The following is a 22,496-nucleotide window of genomic DNA, read 5'->3' on the forward strand; positions in this document are numbered from 1 at the left end:
CAACATTCATATTAAGAGGATCACCTGCCTATGTTAGCAGAAAAATGAAGTTCCACTTTTTAACTGACTTAACCTCGCAGAATGTTCATGGATGTGGTGGGGATATTACATTGTAACAATTTAGGAAGAGACTGATGTAAGTAGTGACTGTATCAACATTATAAAAATGTATAAAATTAATATATTTGTACATACAAAAGAAAGAGGGCAAAGAAAGCAGAAAATATAGTCCACATGTTTCTCTCTTTAATTTTCCATATATAGAAGAAATCTATATACAATCAGTGTGCATTTAAACAATTTATAAATTCAATCATGAAACTGAAAATTATACTGGCTGCATAGCACATTTGACATTATTGCCCGTTTTCTTAAAAAAAAAAAAATTAGGGAAAACAAATGGATCGACAATAAAATTTGGCTGGTTTGGAAAGTGGAGCTGCTCATCTACCACGCTACCTGGTTTAAAAAAACAAGTACATGATAACGGCTTTTAGATGCATAAAAGTCATGTTATCCACAGAGTTTAACACAACACTGATATCTGTTTAAAATTAAAAAACACCAAAGACATAAGAATGGAATTCGTGTTCACTTTCCCCGACATTTTGTACATTCTGAACATAAATTCCATCAAACTATATATATAAAGAAAACAAAAGTTATGAATATTCATATTTATATATTCCATACTGAATGAAAAGGCCTGAGTTGGTGGGGAAAGGAACAGTCAAAGAAAGCCTGAGAAAGGAAATGTTCATTTAATTAATTTACAATAATTTACAGCAGTTTTACTTTGTATAAAAAAAAATATTACAGTTGATCACAAAAAAGGCTATTTTACAGGTTTAGGTACAGGATTTAAATATTCAAGCATATGATGAAAAGCGGCAAGGTGGATGCAGTGTACAATGTAAACAAATAGCTTTGGAAAGTGAACGTAGTCCTTGAGAGCATTTTCCAGACAATATAAAACCCTTTCTTCTGACTCATGGAACAGGACCATAGGCCAACAAAGTATCCATAGTACAGGCATCTGATGTTTTCTGTTAAAATTCAGTCAAAATGGGCAGTGCTGAGGTCTCCGAAATAGTAAACATCTATTTCTTTATTTTTTAAAAAATGCCACGATTGCAGCACAGTGCAGCATATACCTTAAATAGAAAAATATTCTCTGTTCTTTTGTGATAATAGACCTTGCATTCAGGAAAGTAGTAATGTCTGCCCTGGGCAGATGCAGTCCATTTCTTTCAAGTCATGTAAGGCAATCACTGTGATAAATTTACTGAATATGGCTAACGTCCAGGACTGCACTCCATGTGTTATGTTTTGCGCCCGCTCCATAAATGTTCTGGGGTGCTTTTGTGATCTGATGAGCACTCAAAGGGTGACCGGTGTCCCAAAGGAGACCTAGAGTCATAAGACCTCTGATCTAAAGGTGATCTGGGCCCACTACCAGAAGCCCTATGGTCCATCTGCCAGTCTGAATGGTACCGGTAATCCCTGGAAGATTTGTGATGGCTGTAGTCAGAACTTGATCTGTGGTCTGAATGAGAACGGTGATCAGAATGGGATCGGTGATCAGAAAGGGATCTATCTTTTAAACTTCCTTCTACGTTTGACCAATGATCTCTGCTTCTGTGGTCATCCAGCTTTCTGTGTTTGCTTTCACTGTGATATCTGCAACAGAAAAACAGACATTGGTCACTGCCGGGCTTCAAAATTTTTTTTTTTTTTTTTTTAATGACCAATATGTTGCCACATCAGTGTATAGTTGTATTGACTCACTACCCAATTCCAAGGTTATCTCTGGACTATACATGTCAAAAGCGACAGGATTTGATCTCTTATGTCACCATCAGAGCTGCCTATAAGACAATGCATTGTTCCTTTTGTCCCATTTGCAACCGCAAGTTGCAGGTTCCCCAAATGGTTGAAGTTATCAGTTGTGTATGGTCACTGCTAAACAGAAATCGGGTGGCAAACAGGTATAGGTCAAGGGAAGGAATGTCTGTTTTGCTAGCCATCCTTCTAAAAAGCAGAGCACATTCACCCTTAGGACTGCTGAATGGCAAGAGAAATCACACTCATGTGTCAAACCCATATTTAAATCTTTAAAGGCAAAATAATTGTCCACTTTACTAGAAATTCAGCTTTTATGACTATAGAAAATGGTACTTCTACTGCCACTTCCAACAACATTCCAGAAGTCTCTAACACAATTTAAAATCAATCATACAGGCATGTTGACAAATTACTTCATAATGCTCAACATCAGTGCTGAAACAAAATGGAACACATTCACCAAGAAAGCAGAGAAAGTATCATTGCATGGACAATTACCTGAGGGGTGAATTAATGTGGTTTATCTTTTGCAATGCCTTTGTAGCTTGCAGTATGTGGGAAGGACCACAAGATCCTTTAGTAGATGTGTCAATGAACATATTAAAAACAAAGGGTTCAAAGGGCATAGTGTGCCTAAACACTATGCTCTATAATAGGGATAAAAGGGTACCCTATTTTCTTTAGAAATCGACACATATACGTCCCCGTGGAGGGGTAGTTAAATTAGGAGGGGTATTTCACAATTAGAAACTTGGTGGATTTATGAATTGAGATCTTTCTTGAGTGGGATGTTAACACACTTAATAGTAGTAGTAGTGCCCCCCCCCCCCCCCCCGACATTCTTTTTTGAGATAGTTCTGGTTTAGCAGTATAGTTTTGGATCAATTTATCCTTGTTTATTATTTTTCATGCAATTGGTTTCTATTTTATTGTGTTTTTTGAGATTACAATATGCTTGCTATGTTTAAAGGGTAGCTCACTTTTGTGGAGGGAAAAAGCAAATTAAAAAAATATATTGTATACAACTGATACACCAGTCAAACTAACTGAATGTTATTAAAAACTACATTTTCTGTTCCATCACGTTGCTGACTTTTGTACAAGACCAGGTCTTTGAACACAGTTTTTAAATATTGACCCTGTTCTGGACATCATGCGTGTTCACACACGCTCCTAAAGAAGAAAGCGTGTTTTCAAAACTTGTCTTATGTGGACAAGTTCTGTAAAAACTGGATTTTTGTCTCATCGGAAAATCCTTTTCTCTGAAGTTCATCGCAGCTTCATATCTTCTTTAGCCATTGGGTTTTGCTCCTCCCATCAGGAATAGGACACTAGGCAGGAAAAAGCTTTCATCATGCCCATGGGGCTGTCCCTGCAGGCATAACCCCACACACTCTGCTACAACCCTTAGTTTCGTTGCAAGCAGTGTTTAGAAGACAACAACCCCATTCCACTCATAATTAGAGGGGTGGGTGCTACGTCTGTCCAACTCCAGAGAAAAGGATTTTACGCCAAGACAAAAATCCAGTTTTCTCCATCGTCCACTGAAAGACGCAGCTTCATATCTTCTTTAGCCATTGGGATGTCCCAAAGCAGTATTTTCATGAGGGATGGGAAAAACAGCACAAAGAAGAACGTAATTTCCCAAAAAGCTAAACGTAGCCAACCAGGTAACAAGGAGCTCAACCAGGAACAACTGGAGCTCACCTAGAAAAAACATACACCCTCAAAGAGAAAAAAGAGCTCTTTTAAACAGCAGCCTGCAAAACCTTGCGGCCAAAAGAGGCATCCAAAGATGCCAACACATCTACCTTGTAGAATTTTGTAAATGTGTGCACTGACGACCAAGTTGCCGCCTTGGCACTGATGACCAAACTTGCATCACTGACGCCTGATGGCGAAAAGCCCAGAGGCATTCAATGCTCTAGTATAATGCGCCTTTACCGGGAAAGGAGGAACCTGACCCTTCAGTGAGCAAGCCTGAACCACCGCCTGCCTGATCCATCTGGATATGGTCGCAGCAGATGCAGCCAATCCTTTGAGGTCCTTCGGTAAGGACAAAAAGAGTCTGATTTCAGGAAAGATTCAGTAGCCGCCAGGTAAAAACTTTAAATTGCCCGAACCACATCCAAAGAATGGAAAGAAATTTCCTTTGGATGCTTGAGCTTAGGACAGAGTGAAGGCAGCATGTCTTCATTCAAATGGAAATGATCAGAAACCACCTTAGGAAGAAACTACTGATTAGGTCGAAATACCACTTTATCTCTGTGGACCACCAGATAAGGTGAACAGCAAGACAACGCCGCCAGTTCAGACACCCTGCGGGCAGAAGTGATCGCCACCAAAAAGGCAACCTTCTGAGATAATGTGAGCAGGGGAATCTCCCTAATGTTCTCAAAATGAGGATTTGGAGAACAGATAAATTCAGATCCCACGGAGACCGTCTCGGAGGCGCCATATGACGCGCCCCCTGAATAAAAGTGTAAATCAGGGCATGCGTAGCTAAAGGACGTTGGAAAAACAAAGCCAAAGCAGACACTTGGCCTTTGATCGTGCCTAGAGCCAAACGCTGTTCAACCCCTTTTTTGAAGAAAAGTCAAAACCCTAGCTACCCGAAAACAAGCGAGGGTGCACTTTCAACGATTTACACTATGAAATGTACGATGATAGATCTTCCTGGAAGTAGACTTCCTGGCCTTCAACAGTGTAAGAATCAGAGTCAGAAGACCTCTATCCTTCAATACCTGGCTTTCAACAGCCACTCCATTAAAGCCAGCGACCGTAAAGCAGGATGGAAGATCAGCCCTGAAGACAGCAGATCTTCCCTGAGAGGAAACCTCCAAGGAGTATCGGCGACCAACCTTACCAGGTCTGCGTACCAAGACTGACGAGGCCAGTCTGGGGGCACTAGAATGACCAGCAGCTTTTCCTCCTCTATTTTGCGCAGCAGCTTCGGCAGGAGTTTCAGCGGAGGGAACGCATAGATCAGCAGATACTGACACCAAGGAGCAACCAATACGTCTGTGGCGCTGGCCAGAGGTTCCCTTGACCTGGCTACAAACCTCTGAACCTTCTTGTTGAGTTGAGAAGCAAACAGGTCGACATCGGGTGTCCCCCACCGGACACACAGGAGGTGAAACACTTCTGGATGTAGGGACCACCCCCCCGATCCGACACCTGGCGACTCCGGCAATCCGCCTGCCAGTTCTCCACTCCTGGGATATGCACGGTGGAAAGGGCTGGAACAAAATTTTCAGCCCATACCAGGATCTCGGCCACCTCCCGGGCCGCCAAGACACTGTTGGTGCCCCTTGATGATTGATGTATGCCACGGCCAATGGAATTGAAAAAAAGTGTATATTAAAGCGCGCTATCCTAAAGGTGCATATTATATATCATCAAGTTGCTTTAATGAGACAATGTATGACAAGATATTAGAAATTCATCCAATAAAAATGAGATATATTAATAAAAATGGACTTCAACCTATACCACTGACAGTGCTGTGATACTGTTAATCATAAATAAACTGTATCTGAGAACCAATGGTAAATTCATAAAGTTTTAAAACAGTCCCATGTAAATTTCACTCAGTGAATGTATGCTGATAAATAATTTGGGTGCTCAAAATGTAAATTAAGGAAGTGGCCGCTTACCAGCAAGCTGCGGGTAAGCAGCTTAGAATAGCCAGACTTTCCAATGCAGGAACACGATCCCTCTGGCTTAGGCTCTCAAGCCATTATCTACACAGGAGCAGCTGAATTTGAGGTAAATGACCAGGCTCTTCAGAGAACGATCCTGATCCCCTTCCACTTTCTGCTCAGATTGGCATCTTCAATACAGCAGCTGACAAGCTCCATAGATGAAAACCTTGCATGAAGAGAAAGGGGACTCAGTGCATTATCCTCTAAAATAATATTTATTGAATAAATGTGCACTTACATAGGATCGTTGGAAAAAGGGCCCCCTCTGGCAGGCATCAACTGGGAACTGGGTTCCCAGTTGACGCCTGCCAGAGGAGGAAACGCATTGGACAGAGTAGCCAGCGCCTGTCACTTTACATGGTCCGCACTGCAGGCGGCCATGTTTGTTCGTTATCGATCTTGGTTGCCCTTTTTCCAACGGTCCTATGTAAGTGCACCTTTATTCAATAAATAGTATTTTAGAGGATAATGTGGGCTTGAGCCTAAGTAAGAGGGATTGTCTTCCTGCATTGGAAAGTCTGGCTATTCTAAGCTGCTTACCCACAGCTTGCTGGTAAGCGGCCACTATCCTAATTTACATTTTGAGCACCCAGATTAATTATCAGCATACATTCACTGTGTATCACCGAGTGGAATTTACATGGGACGGTTTTAAAACTTTTTATGAACTTCTCATTGGTTTTCAGATACAGTTTTATTTATGATTAACACTTTCACAGTATCACAGCACTGTCAGTGGTATAGGTTGAAGTCAATTTTTATTTTTTATAATTATACCTAATTTTTATTGGATGAATTTCTAATATCTTGTCATACATTATGTCTCATTGAAGCAATTTGAGGATATATATGCACCCTTTAGAATAGCGCACTTTAATATACACTTTTTTTCACTACCATTTTCCATTATGTAGGAACTCTAAGTGCAGTAATCCCTGCCTTTATTCAACGCATCTTTATCAATTTTTTTCACGGCTGTGGAATTGTTCGATTGAATCCGGACCGGGCAACCTTGCAGACGAGCCATCCAATGACTAAGGCAAAGCTTTATCGCTCTGAGCTCCAAGAGATCGGCAGCTTGGACTCTTCCACTGTCCAGAATCCCTGAGCACAGTTTTCCCAGCCCTCCACCCCAGCCTGACAGGCTGGCGTCCGTGGTTACTACCGTCCAATATGGCAGGAAGTACTTGCCTTGGCAAAGAGCTGACGAGTGAAGCCACCACAGAAGAGAAGACTTGGTGTTGCGATTTTGGATCCTTGTTTCATTTTACGAGAATCTCCTTTTGTAAAGGTCTCGTGTGGAACTGAGCAAACCGAACCGCCTCAAGGGCCGATACCATCAGACCCAAGGCCCGCATGCAAGTCTGCAGAGAGGACAGATTGTTTGCCAACAACCACCAGATCGCCGCCTGCAATTTTTGTAACTTGTCCAGATTATTTTTAAATTGATGTTCCAACCGAACTCTTGCAGAGTTTGGACAGTGACAGTCAAGTCGTCCAACAGGGCTGAGTGCACCCTCAATAGGAGATCGTCCAGGTACTCGAGTACTGAAATCGCCCATTGGCACAGTAATGCCAACACCTGAGCCAGCACCTGGGGGGCAGAGGCGAGACCAAAGGTTAATGCCGCAAACTGATAATGCCGCTCTCCTATAGCAAAGCAGAGAAAACGCTAGTGTCCAGCGTAGATAGGGATGTGTAGATATGCGTCCTTGATATCTATGGAGGCAAAAAAGTCTCCCTGGTGTAGGGACGCCACTACCGTGCGAATGGACTCCCATTTGAAACTTCTGTACCCGCACAAAGAGGTTCAAAGCCTTGAGGTCCAGGATTGGCCGCACTTTGCCTTTCCTTCCTGGGCACAGTAAACAGGTTTGAATAAAACCCTTGAAACAGTTCCTGAGAGGGAACCGGCACAATCCCCCTTAGCGACAGCCACATCAGCCTCTGAATCTGAAGATACAACAGAGGGAGGCGAAGGCAAAGGGCGCTTATGACAAGTGTTACTTTTTAATACTAAATCCACTTTTGACACTAGGCTTTCCAAAACTGCTGTAAAAGCTGACAGGGGCTGCAACCCTGAGGGTTCTGCAGACGCACTCTGGGGGGGGGGGGGTCTGTAGTTGAAATTTTGTCCTAGGACTCAATGTTCACCAAATTCAAAAAGATGTAATGTCACTTTAAAAAAGTCGCAATCGCACTGCTGTTACAGCACTGCTGCAAGTCCCCAGCCTAACAGTCTGTTAGCAGTGTGTGAGAGGAAACCCACAGGAGACCCCAAAAAAATGTTACCAAACCGATCAGAAGGCTTGCAGGAACAATCTGTACAGCAGAGAGAAAAGATCTAACACAGGAAGTGAAAACACCTGGGTCATGCCTAGATTATCTAAAGCCTTGCCTATGCTGTCCAGCACCACTGACCACAAGAAAATGGCCGCCTCATGCATTCCTATGGGGAAGATTTAGAAAATGGCTGCCAATACATTACAATGAGGAATTCTGACATTAATGTAGGGAAAGTCTACAGCAAAATGGTGACCCCCCCACGGCATGCCATGCGGTCTCCAGAACCCGCGGGGGTCACTGAAAAGCCTTGGATGGTCCCCAGGAGGGGACCCCACCAGAAAACCGCCCTCTCCCCCGCAGAAACGATGCAGCGGCTGCAATAGGTAGGAACCTGTAAGGGGGGGGGGGGGGGGGGATGGTATGTCCGAGAGGCCAGGGGAACCAAGGGATACCACGAGGGTCTGACTATTCTGAGGGCGCCCACGTCCACCCCGAGACCGCCAGAGAAATGGGGGGACTCTTACTCACCATTCTACGGATCAGGTGGGTGCCACTCCGAGCAGACTCCCTTCCACCAGGGATGGCTGCCAGCCAAGGGGTATGTTGTGACTGAGGGCGTTCCAGGTCATTCGCGTCCCAGCGAGACGGTCCACTCGTGGGTTCATCCCCATACAACGGGGCTCTGTCGTGGCGAGACCTAGTGCTGGACTATAACATGGCTCGCTGGCCAGGCTGGGAGACCTTAAGGATTTTTAAAAACCAGTCTGAAACCCAGCCGGCTGTTGCTTATAGTTCTCCAGGAACTCTACTTAAAGAATAAAGTACAAAAAAAGGTTCCCCAAAAATAATCGAGAAGACCGAAGTCCCAGCGGGAAACTAGGCCCTACTCCTAAACTATGCAGAAACAAACTGGGCTGTAGTAGAGTGTGTGGGGGTTATGCCTGCAGGGACAGCCCTATAGACATGGTGAAAGCTTTTTCCTGCCTAGTGCCCTATTTCTGATGGACGTAGCATAACCCAATGGCTAAAGATCATATGAAGCTGCGTCTGTCAGTGAACGATAGAGAAAACCAGAATATGCTCTGTATTATATATGTGAACTCTACCTGGATAAAACACGTGCATATGATTACTACTACTGTCTTTTTTAACTTTTGCACAATAAATTTGGAATTTTATGTGATATTTCTGTTATGTTGGTTTAAGTCACTACACGTACTCTCTTTAACAGTCCCTTTGCTACAGCACACATTCTGTTATATGCAGGGGGAAAATAAGTATTGAACAAGTCACCATATTTCTAGGTAAATATATTTCTAAAGGTGCTATTGACAAGAAATTTTCACCACGTCGGTAGCAACCCATGCAAAGAAACCAAAACAAATAAGGTTTGAAAACTGGATTTTTGACTTACCGTAAATCCTTTTCTCTTAGGTTAATTGACAGATGCATTCCTCTGATGCATATCAGTGGGGTAATACCGCCCCCTAAAGGAGTAGGACACTAGGCAGAAAGAATTTCTGGCTACGCCTATGGGCAGTCCCTGGGAGTATACCCTCTCTCTTCCTACATAGCATGTCAGTTTTGTATCAAAGCAGAGCAGAGTCAGAGAAAAAACACACCAACCCACTCAAAAAAATTACAGGGGCGGGTACTGCGTCCGTCAATGAACCTAAGAGAAAAGGATTTTACGGTATGTCAAAAATCCAGTTTTCTCCATCGGTCATTGACTGACGCAGTCCTCTGATGCATATCAGTAGGCACGTCCCAAAGAGATCATTCAAGCAACACAGGGAAAGCCACTCAGGTGAGGCACAGATATCCAGGTGCTGGTCGGATCCGCCGTCCAGTAATCAAGCTTCCAAAGAGAAAAAGTGACCGCACTCAGATGAATGAACTTGAAGTGTTTATTCCCATTCATAAAAGACAACGGTGCATCGAACAGACATGGACACGGTTGACGCGTTTCACGACTCTGTAGGTCGCTTACTCATAACCTATGAGCTCCAGAGGGAGCCTTGAAGAGCTTAGCTTTATCGGCTGCCCCCGAGGGACAGGAATACTTTGTGAGCCGAAAAGGACGGACCCCTGGAAGCCTGCGGGAGAAATGTACTCTTACCCCCCGTAACACCTTTAATAATGTCGCCCAGGGTAGCCCCAAAAAGACGGTCCCCCTGAAAGGGGAGTTCCGTCAAGGCCTTCTTAGAAGCCTGATCCGCAGACCAACACTTCAGCCAGAGCATACGCCTCATGACCACCGGCGAAAATGAACCAAATGGGAAGCAATGTCCAGGGCAGCATCGCAATACTGCAGCGCCTGCACCATCTGGTCCAAGTGTTTCCCAAAATTCAGGAGGGACAGGCTGGCTCTCCACGTCAGGGTGTAGCATCTTCGCCCATTCAGTCTCCGTTTGGGTGACAAGGGCCAAAGCAAAGGCAGGCCGTAGCACAGTCCCCAGCATAGCTTACATGTTGCGGGCCACAGCCTCCCTTTTCCTATCCTCTGGGTCCTTAAAGGACAGGGAATCTTCCACCGGAATCAGGGTAGCCTTGTTAAGTCTGGAGACTGGGGGATCCACCTTAGGTGGCACTGACCACTTCTTAACCAGAGACTCCTCAAAAGGGTAGTGCCTGGTAAACCGCCTAGACACCCCGGGAGAACGTGTCCGCCGCTCCCATTCTTTGGTGAGTAGTAGGCCAGCAAAATAAGTGGGGAAGGGAAAAGACTTTTCCACCCTCTGAGGCTTATGAGTGCCGAAGGCAACCCGCACCCCAGGAACGACGACAGACGCATCCTCCAGTTTTAGGGTTTTGCGCACCGAAACAACCAGTGCGCCCACCAGCGCCTTATCCTGCGCAGCAGAAGAGGCAGAAAGCTCATCCTCACTATTAGAGGAGGCACCTCGCGGGGTACCCAACCCGACCGGGGTAGCCACGTCTGATTACTACAGATTTCAGCTAGTATCTTGGCCTTCCATGCCCTTTTGCACCTCCCTTTCTATATGTGTCCAATACCTTTTCCCTGGGTCATTGCCCTGCCCTGCAGATAATGAGGAAAAACGTATGTAGTTAGATTTTTTTATTCTCTCCGTTACGACCTGAGCCCAATCACTTCACTGGGTATATGAGGGTTTACCACCACTTTAAGGTTAGAGTTGTGATTTAAAGTAGGAGAATGTCACTTTAAGAGATTTCGTAATCCCAAACAGGAACACCCCTTGAGAGTTACAATATTTTTTTTAAATATCCAGAGTCATGGATCGTAGAACGATATATCTTCCATTATTTTGATTTGTATTTTTAAGTTATACAGGCCATCCCCGGGTTACAAACAATCGACCTACAAACAACTCCTACTTAAAAAACGAAGGTAGACAACAGGAAGTGAGAGGAAATCTACCCATAGGAAGAGAAATTCACTCCCGTAAAAGTTGTCATTGGAAACAAAGTGTCTCCACTGAAGCTTTATCACCAATCCTTGTTTCCACGACAACCCAAAACTTTCAAAATCCAATTGTCACAGGGACAAAATGTGGTGAAATCTTCTGAACAGGGAACACAGACAGCAAAACTAACGCTACAAGGGTATTAACCTTGCCCTCTTCTATAAAAAAAAAAAAAAAAAAAAAAAAAAAAACGTTAAAAATATTTTTTGGCTGAAGCGACAGTTAAAAAAATTTACCTGTTCCAACTTACAAATTCAGCTTATCAGCAAACCTACAGACCTTATTGTGTTTGTAACCCGGGGACTGCCTGTAAATGGAAGTCGAGGCAGATATGGTATAAAGAAGAGCAATGGGAGATCTGTGGCTGAACCATCCCCTGACGTCTGTTTGACGAAATACTCAAGACAGGGCTAAATATGTGCAACGTCATCCCGCACAGAGCATCCACCTTGTTGCTAGTAGGAAGCACTAATGGAGCTGGCAACTTTTACATAATGAAGCTATCATTTCTTGGTGCTGGATGGCACGTCATTATGCGAGTTTATGGGTGGATGTTTTTAATCAATTTTATTAAACTTTGTTCTGCTACGAGTGTTTTTGTTTCATTTTAATTCTTGACATACCAAGTACACTGTGCAAAAGTTTTAGGTAGGTGTGAAGAAATGCTGTAAAGTAATAATAACTTTCAAAAATATATACTTTATTTTTATCAATTTGTAAAATGCAAAGTGAGCGAACAGAAGATAAATCTAAATTAAATCAGTATTTGTTGTGACCACCCTTTGTTTTCAAAGCAGCTTTCTGAGGGAACTCGACAGGTAGGTTGTTCAAAACACTATCGGGCAATATTGAGGACTGTAGACACAGTGGTCAGCCAAGGAAACCTAATGAAACCGATAAAGACACATCATGCTTACTTCCCTTCAACATTGGAAGATGTCCAGCAGTGCTATCAGAACAGAACTTGCAGAAAACAGTGGGATCCTGGTACACCCATCTTCTGTCCAGAGAAGTCTGTCCAGAAGCAGTGGGTGGAGGTTTGGTCAGGATCAATGGTGTGCTCAATGCTGAGAAATACAGGCAGATACATATCCATCATGCCATACCATCAGGGAGGCGTGTAATTGGTCCCAAATATATTCTGCAGCAGGACAGCGACCCCAAACATACATCCAATGTCATTAAAGCGGAGTTCCAACTGTTTTTGTGTTTATTAAAAATCAGGAGTTACAAAAAATGTAGCTGCTGACCTAACACACACACCTGTCCCACGGTCCCGTGTTGCGGCCGGCGGGAGCCCCAGTTCTCTCCCTCTTCTCCCCACGGCATCGGCTTCTCTAGTGTGGGCACCCAACTGACAGCTCGCGGCTTCACAGCCAGGTGCGCACTGCGCACGATGCGCTTTCTGAGTGGACGGGCAATCTTCTGGGACCTGTGACATGTCTCAGAAGATTGCAGGGAGGGAGGAGGCGAGGAGAACTTCCGCTCGAGCTACCTAGGCGGAAGTGGGAAAAAAAAAAAACATGCCAAATGTGGCATGCCAAGGGGTCAGGAGGCCTTAAAGTGGAAGTTCCACTTTTGGGTGGAACTCCGCTTTAAGAACCATCTTCAGCGTAAAGAAGAACAAGGAATCCTGGAATAGATGGTTTGGCTCCCACAGAGCCCTGATCTCAACATCAAGTCTGTCTGAGATTACATGAAGAGACAGAAGATCTGTGGTTAGTTCTCCAAGATATTTGGAACAACCTACCAGCAGAGTTCCTTCACAAACTGTGTTCAAGTGTACGAAGAAGAACTGATGCTGTTTATAGGGCAAAGGGTGGTAACACCAAATATTGATAAGGATTTCCTTTCAGTTCACTTACTTTTAATTTTGTTTTTTGAAAATGATCACCTGCCAAAAAGCCTAGAGCATGTGATTGTCCTTAGGACATTTGCTGACAGCTGAATGGGAGAGAAGTCCTTTAAGTGATCATGTAGATAGCTTGTAACCTGGATGTCCTGAGTTCTGAAGGGGAAAGAGGAGCAGAGGATAGGCCAAAGAGCAGTGATCGTCTGCCACTGGGAACTGCAGAAAAAATGGATTTTTGTAAGAACTTACCGTAAAATCCTTTTCTCTTAAGCTCATTGACAGACGTAGTCTTCTTGATTCTCAAGAGCTGGGTTATGTTGTCTCCGCAGGAGTAGGACTAGGCAGAATGACAAAACGTTCTGGCTCCACCCTAGGGGCAGTCCCTGAGGGTATATCCTCCCTCTCTCTGCTACAGGGAATCAGTTCTGTTTAAAGCAGTACAGAGAATTTAACCCAACCCAACTCAATGATAGAGGGGCGGGTACTACGTCTGTCAATGAGCTTAAGAGAAAAGGATAAGAATAAGTTCTTACAAAAATCCATTTTTCTCTATCGCTCATTGACAGACGTAGTCTTCTTGATTCTCAAGAGCTGGGACATCCAGAAGCAGTGCCACAAATGAGGGGTGGGATTGACAAAATCAAATCCAATCTAGAAGGCCCAACCGGTGCCAAACTAGAAGTTTTAAAGGCTCATTATAAACAAAGAATGAGGCTAAAGAAAAATTTTTCCAACGGAAAAAAACCCTCGAGGTAGACCACTGGTCTCCTCAAATTGCGGCCTGCAAAACCTTGCGGCCAAAATGAGGCATCAGACGATGCCATTACATCAACTTTATAATGTTTAGAGAAGGTATGCACCGACGACCAGGTAGCCGCCTTGCACACCTGGACCACTGACGCCTGATGGCGAAAGGCCCATGACGCACTAAGTGCCCGAGTGGAGTGCGCCTTAACAGGGAACGGGGGCTCCCGACCCTTAATAGAATAAGCCTGCACTACCGTCTGTCTGATCCATCTGGAAATGGTCGCGGCAGATGCAGGCAACCCCTTTTTGGGTCCATCTGGGATCACAAAAAGTGAATCCGTCTTGCGAAACGAGTCTGTCGTTTTCAAGTATACCCTGATCGCCCGGACCACATCCAAGGAGTGCAAAGCAAATTCCCGAGGATGACTGGGCTTAGGACACAGGGAAGGTAATACAATTTCTTCATTCAGATGAAATTCTGAAACCACTTTTGGTAGGAAGGATGGATTCGGACGAAGAACCACCTTATCTCTATGAACCACCAGATATGGTGAACGACAAGATAATGCGGCCAGTTCTGACACCCTGCGTGCAGAAGTAATAGCCACCAAGAAGGCCACCTTCTGGGACAACGTGGGTAGAGGAATCTCCCTAATATCTTCAAAGGGAGGTTTCTGAAGAACCGACAACACTAGATTAAGATTCCAGGGGGGTAACGGCGCGTGCACTGGCGGAGCCAGATGTCGCACCCCCTGGATGAAATTCCGCACCAAGGAATGAGTAGCCAAAGGCTTCTGAAAGAAGATGGCTAATGCTGAGACCTGACCCTTGATAGTACTCAAGGCCAGTTTCTGCTCAACCCCTTGTTGCAGAAAAGCCAATATTCGACTAATCGAATAAGACCGAGGACGGAACCCCAAAGGTTCACACCATGCAATGTAGGACTTCCATGTGCGATGATAAATCTTTCTGGAAGTCGCTTTCCTTGCTTCAACTAGAGTAGGAATAACTGAAGCTGACAAACCTTTGTCCTTCAGCACCTGGGTCTCAATAGCCAGGCCGTTAAAGCCAGCGATAGTAAAGCAGGATGGAAGATCGGTCCCTGAGACAGTAGATCCTCCCTGAGAGGAAGTCTCCATGGGACGTCCGCCACCAGTCTGACCATGTCGGCGTACCAAGCTCGACGAGGCCAGTCCGGAGCTACCAGGATTACTGGGATTCCTTCCTCCTCTACCCTGCGAAGAAGTCTTGGCAGTAACGCGAGAGGAGGGAAGGCATATATTAGCTGGTATTGCCCCCACGGGGCGATCAGTGCGTCTGCGGTTTCTGCTAGAGGATCGCGGGAGCGAGCCACGAATCTCTGAACTTTCCTGTTGAATCGTGATGCCAACAGATCCACATCCGGGGTGCCCCACCGTAGGCACAACTGGTGGAAAACGTCTGGATGGAGGGACCATTCCCCCTGATCCAGGGTCTGACGGCTGAGATAATCTGCCTGCCAATTCTCCACCCCCGGAATGAACACCGCAGAGATTGTTGGAACAAATCGTTCCGCCCAGCGAAGAATGCAAGCCACTTCTTTGGCCGCTCGGACACTCTTGGTGCCCCCCTGATGATTGACATAAGCCACGGCCGTGGCATTGTCCGACTGGATCCGAACCAGGCTGCCCTGGAGCTGCTCGGTCCAGTGAATCAGACAAAGTCTGATCGCTCTCAGTTCCAATACATTTATCGGTAACCTGGATTCTTCCGGGGACCAAAGTCCCTGGACAGATAACTGACCAAGAATTCCTCCCCATCCGGATAGACTGGCAACCGTGGTCACTATCGTCCAATATATTGGCAGAAATGACTTTCCCTGGCTGAGCATTGGAGACCGAAGCCACCAAACCAGAGACTCTCTGGTCTGTTTGCTCAATCGTATCTGATTGTCCAGGGATTCCGGATTCCGATTCCATCTGAGAAGAATCTCTTGCTGAAGAATTCGGGTATGGGACTGGGCAAATGGGACTGCTTCGAATGAAGCCACCATCAACCCCAGAACCCTCATGCACGTCCGAAGGGAAGACCAGCTGTTGGACAGTAACAACTGGACTGCTGATTGAATCTTTCGAAGTTTCCCTACCGGAAGGAAAACTCTCGTCCTGACTGTGTCTACAATTAGACCCAGATATTCGAGCCTCTGGGTGGGAACCAGAAATGACTTTTGCTGGTTCACCAGCCACCCGAATTCCTGTAAAGAAATCATAGTAATTTCTATGTTTTGTAGCAAGGTCTGAGGAGACTCTGCATGAAGCAGAAGATCGTCTAGGTAACCTAGAATCGATATACCTCTTTGGCGCAGAAGTGCCAACATTGGGGCCAACACCTCTGTGAAGACCCGCGGAGCCGTGGCGAGACCGAAAGGTAACGCCACAAACTGATAGTGGTTCTCCTCTACGGAAAAGCGTAGAAAACGCTGATGTCCTGCGAAAATGGGAATGTGAAGATAGGCGTCCTTGATGTCTATGGACGCTAGGACATCCCCTGGATGCAGGAAGGCTGCTACCGTGCGAATGGACTCCATTCTGAATCTTCTTATGTTGACGAAAGAATTGAGTGCTCTTAAGTCCAGAATTGGACGCACTTTGCCCTCTTTCCTGGGTATTGTAAACAGGTTTGAATAAAACCCTTGAAACCGTTCTGTCCAAGGAACGTGGACTACCACTCCTTGTTGTAGTAAATCTGTGACTGCTCTCCTCAGATCTTCTAAACGATCTGCGGATAGACGGATATTGGAAGGGAAGAATCGCGCCGGTGGGAGAGATCGAAACTCGATCTTGTACCCTGACCTTATGACTTCGCAAACCCAATTGTCCGGGATTCTGGAAAGCCATGGATCCGGGAACCGGCGAAGACGTCCCCCCACCCCAGTTATGGGTGGGGGCGCACCTTCAGGCTTTGGATGGTTTATCTTCAGGTCTGGAGGGGGCGGGCTTTTGCTTGCCCGACCAACGACCCCTGACGCCTCCTGTAGGAGCTTTGGAGGACTTAGTTTTTTCACCCGCTGGACGAAAAAACCTCTTGTGAGCAGAAAAAGAAGGCCCTCGTCTTTGACGAGTTCCTCTACCTTTAAAATTTTGCGGTAAAAAGGTGCTTTTCCCACCGGTGAGATCCTTAATGATCTCATCTAAGTTGGCTCCAAATAGACGCTCTCCTGAAAAGGGGATATTAGCCAATGCTTTTTTGGAACCTTGGTCGGCTAACCAACCTTTTAGCCACAGTGTAACCACTGCTGAGACTGATGCTCGCGCCATTAATGGAGTGGCGTCTAACGCCGCATCACATACAAACTGTAACCCCTGTATCATTTGTTCCAACAAATCTGATACCGCCTGAGGGACTTCTTCTAAGTCCCGGCGTAACCACTTGGTCCATTCAGTTACAGCCTGCGAAACCAGACCAATAGCAATTATTGGTCTGAAAGCTGATCCAATCAAGGAAAACATGGTGCGAGACATAGCTTCTATCTTGCGATCCACTGGATCTTTAAAAGACGGAGCGTCTTCTAAAAGAATAACCATGGCTTTATTCAATCTAGCAATAGGTGAATCCACCACAGGTGGTTCTGTCCATTTCTTAATAAGGGTTTCCTCAAACGGATAACGCTTGTCAATGCGTTTAGAAATATTAAAAGTGCGTTTTGGCAGACGCCATTCTTCTTCGATTGGATTGCCAAAACATTTGGGCAATGGAAAAACCTTCGCCACTTTGATGCGCTTTTTAGTCCCAAAAGGGATCTCAGTTTCAGCTATTTCCGATGGAGTACCATGTAACCTTAAAGTCTCTTGAACAGATACAATGAGTGCGTTTACCAACGCTTCCTCTCGGGCTATGGCGGATGCCGAAACATCCTCCTCACTGTCTGAAGAGACAGGACCCGAGACACCAATACCAGATGAAGTACCTGCAACTGCAGAAATAGGCTCAGAGTCTGAATCCGAAGTTTCAGATAATAAGGGGTTAGGCGGGGGTCGCTTTCTTGCGCCCTGTCCCTGACAAGCCACTTCCACCCGGGACACAAAAGTTTCCATAATAGCTGACAAAGATTCAATTGTCAATGGGGTGCTGGAGGATCCCGCAGACCCCTCGAGGGGATCCGGAGGAGATACATGAGTGGCAGGGTCCATGTTAATACAGGACACCTTTGCCAGCAAAAACAAAAAAACTTTTTCTTTTTTTTGTGTGTCTCCCCCTAGCGCAATAGCGCCCCTCAGAGTACCTGCTTCTCGATCCCAGAGAGAGAGAGAGAGAGGGACCCCCAAGGCTCACCAACCGATGCAGTGCAGTTTCCAACAAACTGCAGTCAGCGTCTGTCTTACACAGACTGGAAGGAGCTGTTTGCTTTTTTCCCGGGCAGAAGGCATGGCTCCGCCCCCTGTGTACGCCTTCCGGCGTTCCCAGCCCTCCACGAGGTAGCTGGGCTCACAAAACATGGCCGCCCCCATAGAAGAGACATAAGACTCCAAAAACATGGCGGCCGGCGTGACCTGAGGACATACATGCATTCGGTCTACGGCAAAATGGCGGCGGACCGCCGATATCGTCTTCCCAGCACATCCACCTGCACTCTGCTAAGAGGTGACATATGGATCTACAGAGATACACTGCACATAAGGTAGGATTATACCTCCTATGTCTGCTGTAATTTACAGTCTGCTGGGTAGAGTGTTAGCTCTTGAACCAAGTCCACTTCCCACAAACACATGCTGTATTACAAGGGGGACTTGTAAGTATCAGATATATACTGACCATATATGGAGGGGCCCATAATATATACTGCCTCATAATGAGGAAAAAAGGGAACGTTTACTCACCATACCGAACCGACAGGCACCCTCTCTTCACAATACCCTCTCCACCGGGGTGGGGGTTTGTGGACGCCTCGACTCTCTGGTACCTGGTGTCCAAGCGAGCTTTTAACTCGCAAAGTCAGTCCCTTTGCTGGGACTCCGTCGCGGCCGACTCAGCGCACTGGTCTGCACGCGCTCTTAGGCAGAAACCGGGGTGACCACTGGATCTCAACATCCAGCCCGTCGCCCGGCCCCGCATACTTACTTGAATATGTCGCGGCCGACCAAGCGCAATGCCATGGTCTGCGCGCGCTCGTAGGCCGGCTGGGGTGACCACAAGTGTCGCCCAGTCCGGCATTTTTGCTTGAAGATCTCACAGGAAAAAAACACTGGAGAAAACTACCTAAAAAATGTCTTTTTCTTAAAGAAAAAAAGTCTTGCCAGGACCAAAAGATCCCAGCAAGGAACTTAGGTCCTTACTCCTGACTAGACAGAAAAAAACTGATTCCCTGTAGCAGAGAGAGGGAGGATATACCCTCAGGGACTGCCCCTAGGGTGGAGCCAGAACGTTTTGTCATTCTGCCTAGTCCTACTCCTGCGGAGACAACATAACCCAGCTCTTGAGAATCAAGAAGACTACGTCTGTCAATGAGCGATAGAGAAACACTGATAAAGGTGGATAAATGGGAACGTGTAGATAGGCATCTTGGAGGTCTAGGGATGCCATGTATTCCCTGTGTTTCAGAGAGGCAATTATTAACCTTGCAGATTCTAAGTGAAAGTTTGGACTTAAAATCAATCAACAAATACCTTCAAATTCCAGACTAGGATGTATAATCGGACATTGGGCTTTGGTACAATTACCAGGTTTGCAAGGAACCCCTAAACTTGTCTTGTGAATGTACTGGCACAACTACTACCTGGATCAAGAGATGGTTCAGTATAAACTGAAGGTAAAGGAATTCCAGTGTCCCTCAATGGACAAAAAAGAAAACAGATTTTGCAGTGAGGACTCACCTATCCTGCTTATAGTGGTGATCCCAGTCTCTGTGGTCTTTTCCATTACTGAAGCTAGAATAGGGCCTTTTTCTTGAGTCACTTTTCTTGTAGGTATCACTTTGGTGTCGGTCCTTATGGTGGTGATCATGGTACTGTGATAAGTGCCTGTCAGAGGAATAACTGTCTCTGCTGCTGTCATCATGATTTGTGTTTTCTTTTAATCTTTCTACATCTGAAAAAAAAACAAGCAAAATATCAAATCAATAGACAGTTCAGAGAACAGTAACATTGGTTAAGCAGCAGTGGCTTGTTGGATGAATCTGAAGATAGACTTCTTTACAGACTTGATACAATCACTGATGGAGTAGATTCATATCAAGCTTTGTTGGGATTCACAAGTACTTAATGGAGTAAACGGTTCAAAGCTAGAAAAACTAGTTAAATTGTTTAGCATTTCCAAACTACAATCTACCTCTTTTTGGGACTTTGAAGGCAACCAATACAACATTGCTATGGTTAAAAATAGATATAATAGAATTGTTTAGCATTTACCTGGATGCCGTACGATTGAGTTCACGCTGCTGCCAACGTTCTGGTCATTGTGCTTTAAGGAAAAAAACAAAAGCACAAACCATTTGAATTATGCACATACAATTATTATGGAAAAAACAAATAAAAATCAGTCACATAAGCAACAATTTACCTGAGATTCCTGGCGCTTCTTGATGGCATGTTTGTAGAGCTTGTGCAGTTTCCGGGCATCAAATTCAGTAAACTTGGATACAAATATCCATAGGTTTCTAAGTAACAAGGAAATTAATAATTAAAAAGAACATCCAATACAACAATTTTTGGTTTTTATTTCACACACTGGCTACAAATGTATCAATGTCCAATTAGAAGATCATATCAGTGGTTAAACTAAAGAGAACAAAACACTTCCCCACTCAATCTGGCTGCCTCCCATGCAATCAATTTAAGTGGAAAAGTCTGGAAATAAAAGTGTTAAACTCCCCCCTGTGCAAAAATATATTTTTTTTTTTACTGACTGTAAAATCTTTTTTCTTAGCGTCTATTGAGGGCACAGGAATTCTGATACTGTTGGGTTATATCGTCATCTACAGGAGGAAATGACCAAAAAAAACTCAAAACTGTGGGCCAGCAAGATAACTCCTACTCCCAGCATGCCTCAGTTTTGTGGCAAGGCAGCAGGAAGAGCATGCACAAATTCACAGGGGTGGGGCCTGTGCTTCTCAAAGTAAATTTGTAACTACAAAAATACTATGTGCTTTCTCCTCTACTAAAGAGAACGGAATTCAGATACTGTTGGGAAGTCTGAAATCAGGCCAATTAGAGGAGGGCAACAACCTCCTACAAACCCAACAAAACTGGGGGAATGCCAGTAGCCCAAGGGCTGCCTGAAAGACCAATTACTGAATCTGAGACCTTATGAGGCCAAATCCCTGCCCTGAAGGGGACCAAACGATGGCCAAAGGAAAGATCCAGAGAATCAACCTGTTTCTTAGACGAAGTTTACACCGGCATTAAAAGTAGGCATTTGAGAGGTGTTAAACGACCTATGCACAAGATTTAACCACTTTACCACCGGAGAATTTTCCTGCTTAACGTCCAGGCCACTTTTTGCGATTCGGCACTGTACGACTAACTGACAATTGCGCGGTTATGCAACACCGTACCCAAACGACATTTACGTCCTTTTTTTCCCACAAACAGAGCTTTCTTTTGGTGGTATTTGATCACCTCTGCGCTTTTCATTTTGTGCAATATTAATAAAAAAAGCGTCAATTTCGAAAAAATAGCAATATTTTTCTACTTTGACAGTTAAAAAATATCCAATATATTCAATTTTGTCATATTTAGGCCAAAATGTATTTAGCTACATGTCTGACAAAAAAATTCTCAATGAGCGTATTTTTAACCACTTTAGGACCGGAAGATTTTACCCCATTCCTGACCAGGCCATATTTTGCGATTCGGCACTGCGTTACTTTAACGGACAATTGCGCGGTCGTGCGAGGCTGTACCCAAATTAAATGTATGTCCTTGTTTTCCCCACAAATAGAGCTTTCTATTGGTGGTATTTGATCACCTGTGCGATTTTTACTTTTTGCGCTATAAACAAAAAAAGAGCGACAATTTTGAAAAAATAACTATTTTTCACATTTTTTTTATATGAAATTCCCCCCCCCCAAAAAAATTTAAAAATCAAAATTTTTTAACATTTTAGGCCAATTTGTTTTCTGCTGCATATGCAAAAATAAGCGTATTTTGATTGGTTTGCGCAAAAGTTATCGCAGCTACTAACTACGGGAAATGTCATTTTTATTGTTTTTTTTTTTAAACTAGTAATGGCGGCGATCTGCGATTTTTTTTGTGGGACTGCGACATTCCAGCGGACAGATCGGACCCCTGACATTTTTGACACTTTTTGGGGTACCAGTGACATTACTACAGTAATCAGTGCTATAAATATGCACTGTTACTGTAATAATGACACTGGCAGGGAAGGGGTTAACTTTTATTGGTGATCAAGGGGTTAATGTATGCCTGGTGCTTACTGACGTGTGTGGGGGGAGGGGACTGTGTGACACAGGCACAGATCGCAGGTTCAGCTATGCTGAATCCTGTAATCTGTGACTGCCTGTCACTTAGGAGATCCGCCCGCTTTGTTTACACAAGCGGGCGGATCTCCACACTCAATCCCCGACGATTGGGGAAGAGCGGCGGTGATCACCGCCTTTCCTCCCCTAGCCCGACTCACGCT

The 22,496-nt window shown here is 44.9% G+C and overlaps 1 protein-coding gene across 2 annotated transcripts in view; it reads right to left on the reverse strand.

Moving 5' to 3' along the window:
* Positions 1 to 803: 803 nt before the first annotated feature.
* Positions 804 to 22,496, reverse strand: part of CHD1 (chromodomain helicase DNA binding protein 1) — a 219,189-nt gene continuing 197,496 nt past the window's right edge. For both annotated transcript variants that reach the window (XM_082243068.1, XM_082243067.1), the window contains 4 exons: positions 20,415 to 20,511; positions 20,264 to 20,315; positions 19,730 to 19,943; positions 804 to 1,680 (listed from right to left, as the gene is read on the reverse strand). In XM_082243068.1, the coding sequence (XP_082099194.1) occupies positions 1,323 to 1,680; positions 19,730 to 19,943; positions 20,264 to 20,315; positions 20,415 to 20,511 (721 nt within the window). In that variant the 3' untranslated portion in view covers positions 804 to 1,322. The remainder of the gene's footprint in view (positions 1,681 to 19,729; positions 19,944 to 20,263; positions 20,316 to 20,414; positions 20,512 to 22,496) is intronic.

This window comes from Pelophylax lessonae, assembly GCF_965119305.1.
Source record: "Pelophylax lessonae genome assembly, chromosome: 1".
Lineage (NCBI taxonomy): Eukaryota > Metazoa > Chordata > Amphibia > Anura > Ranidae > Pelophylax > Pelophylax lessonae.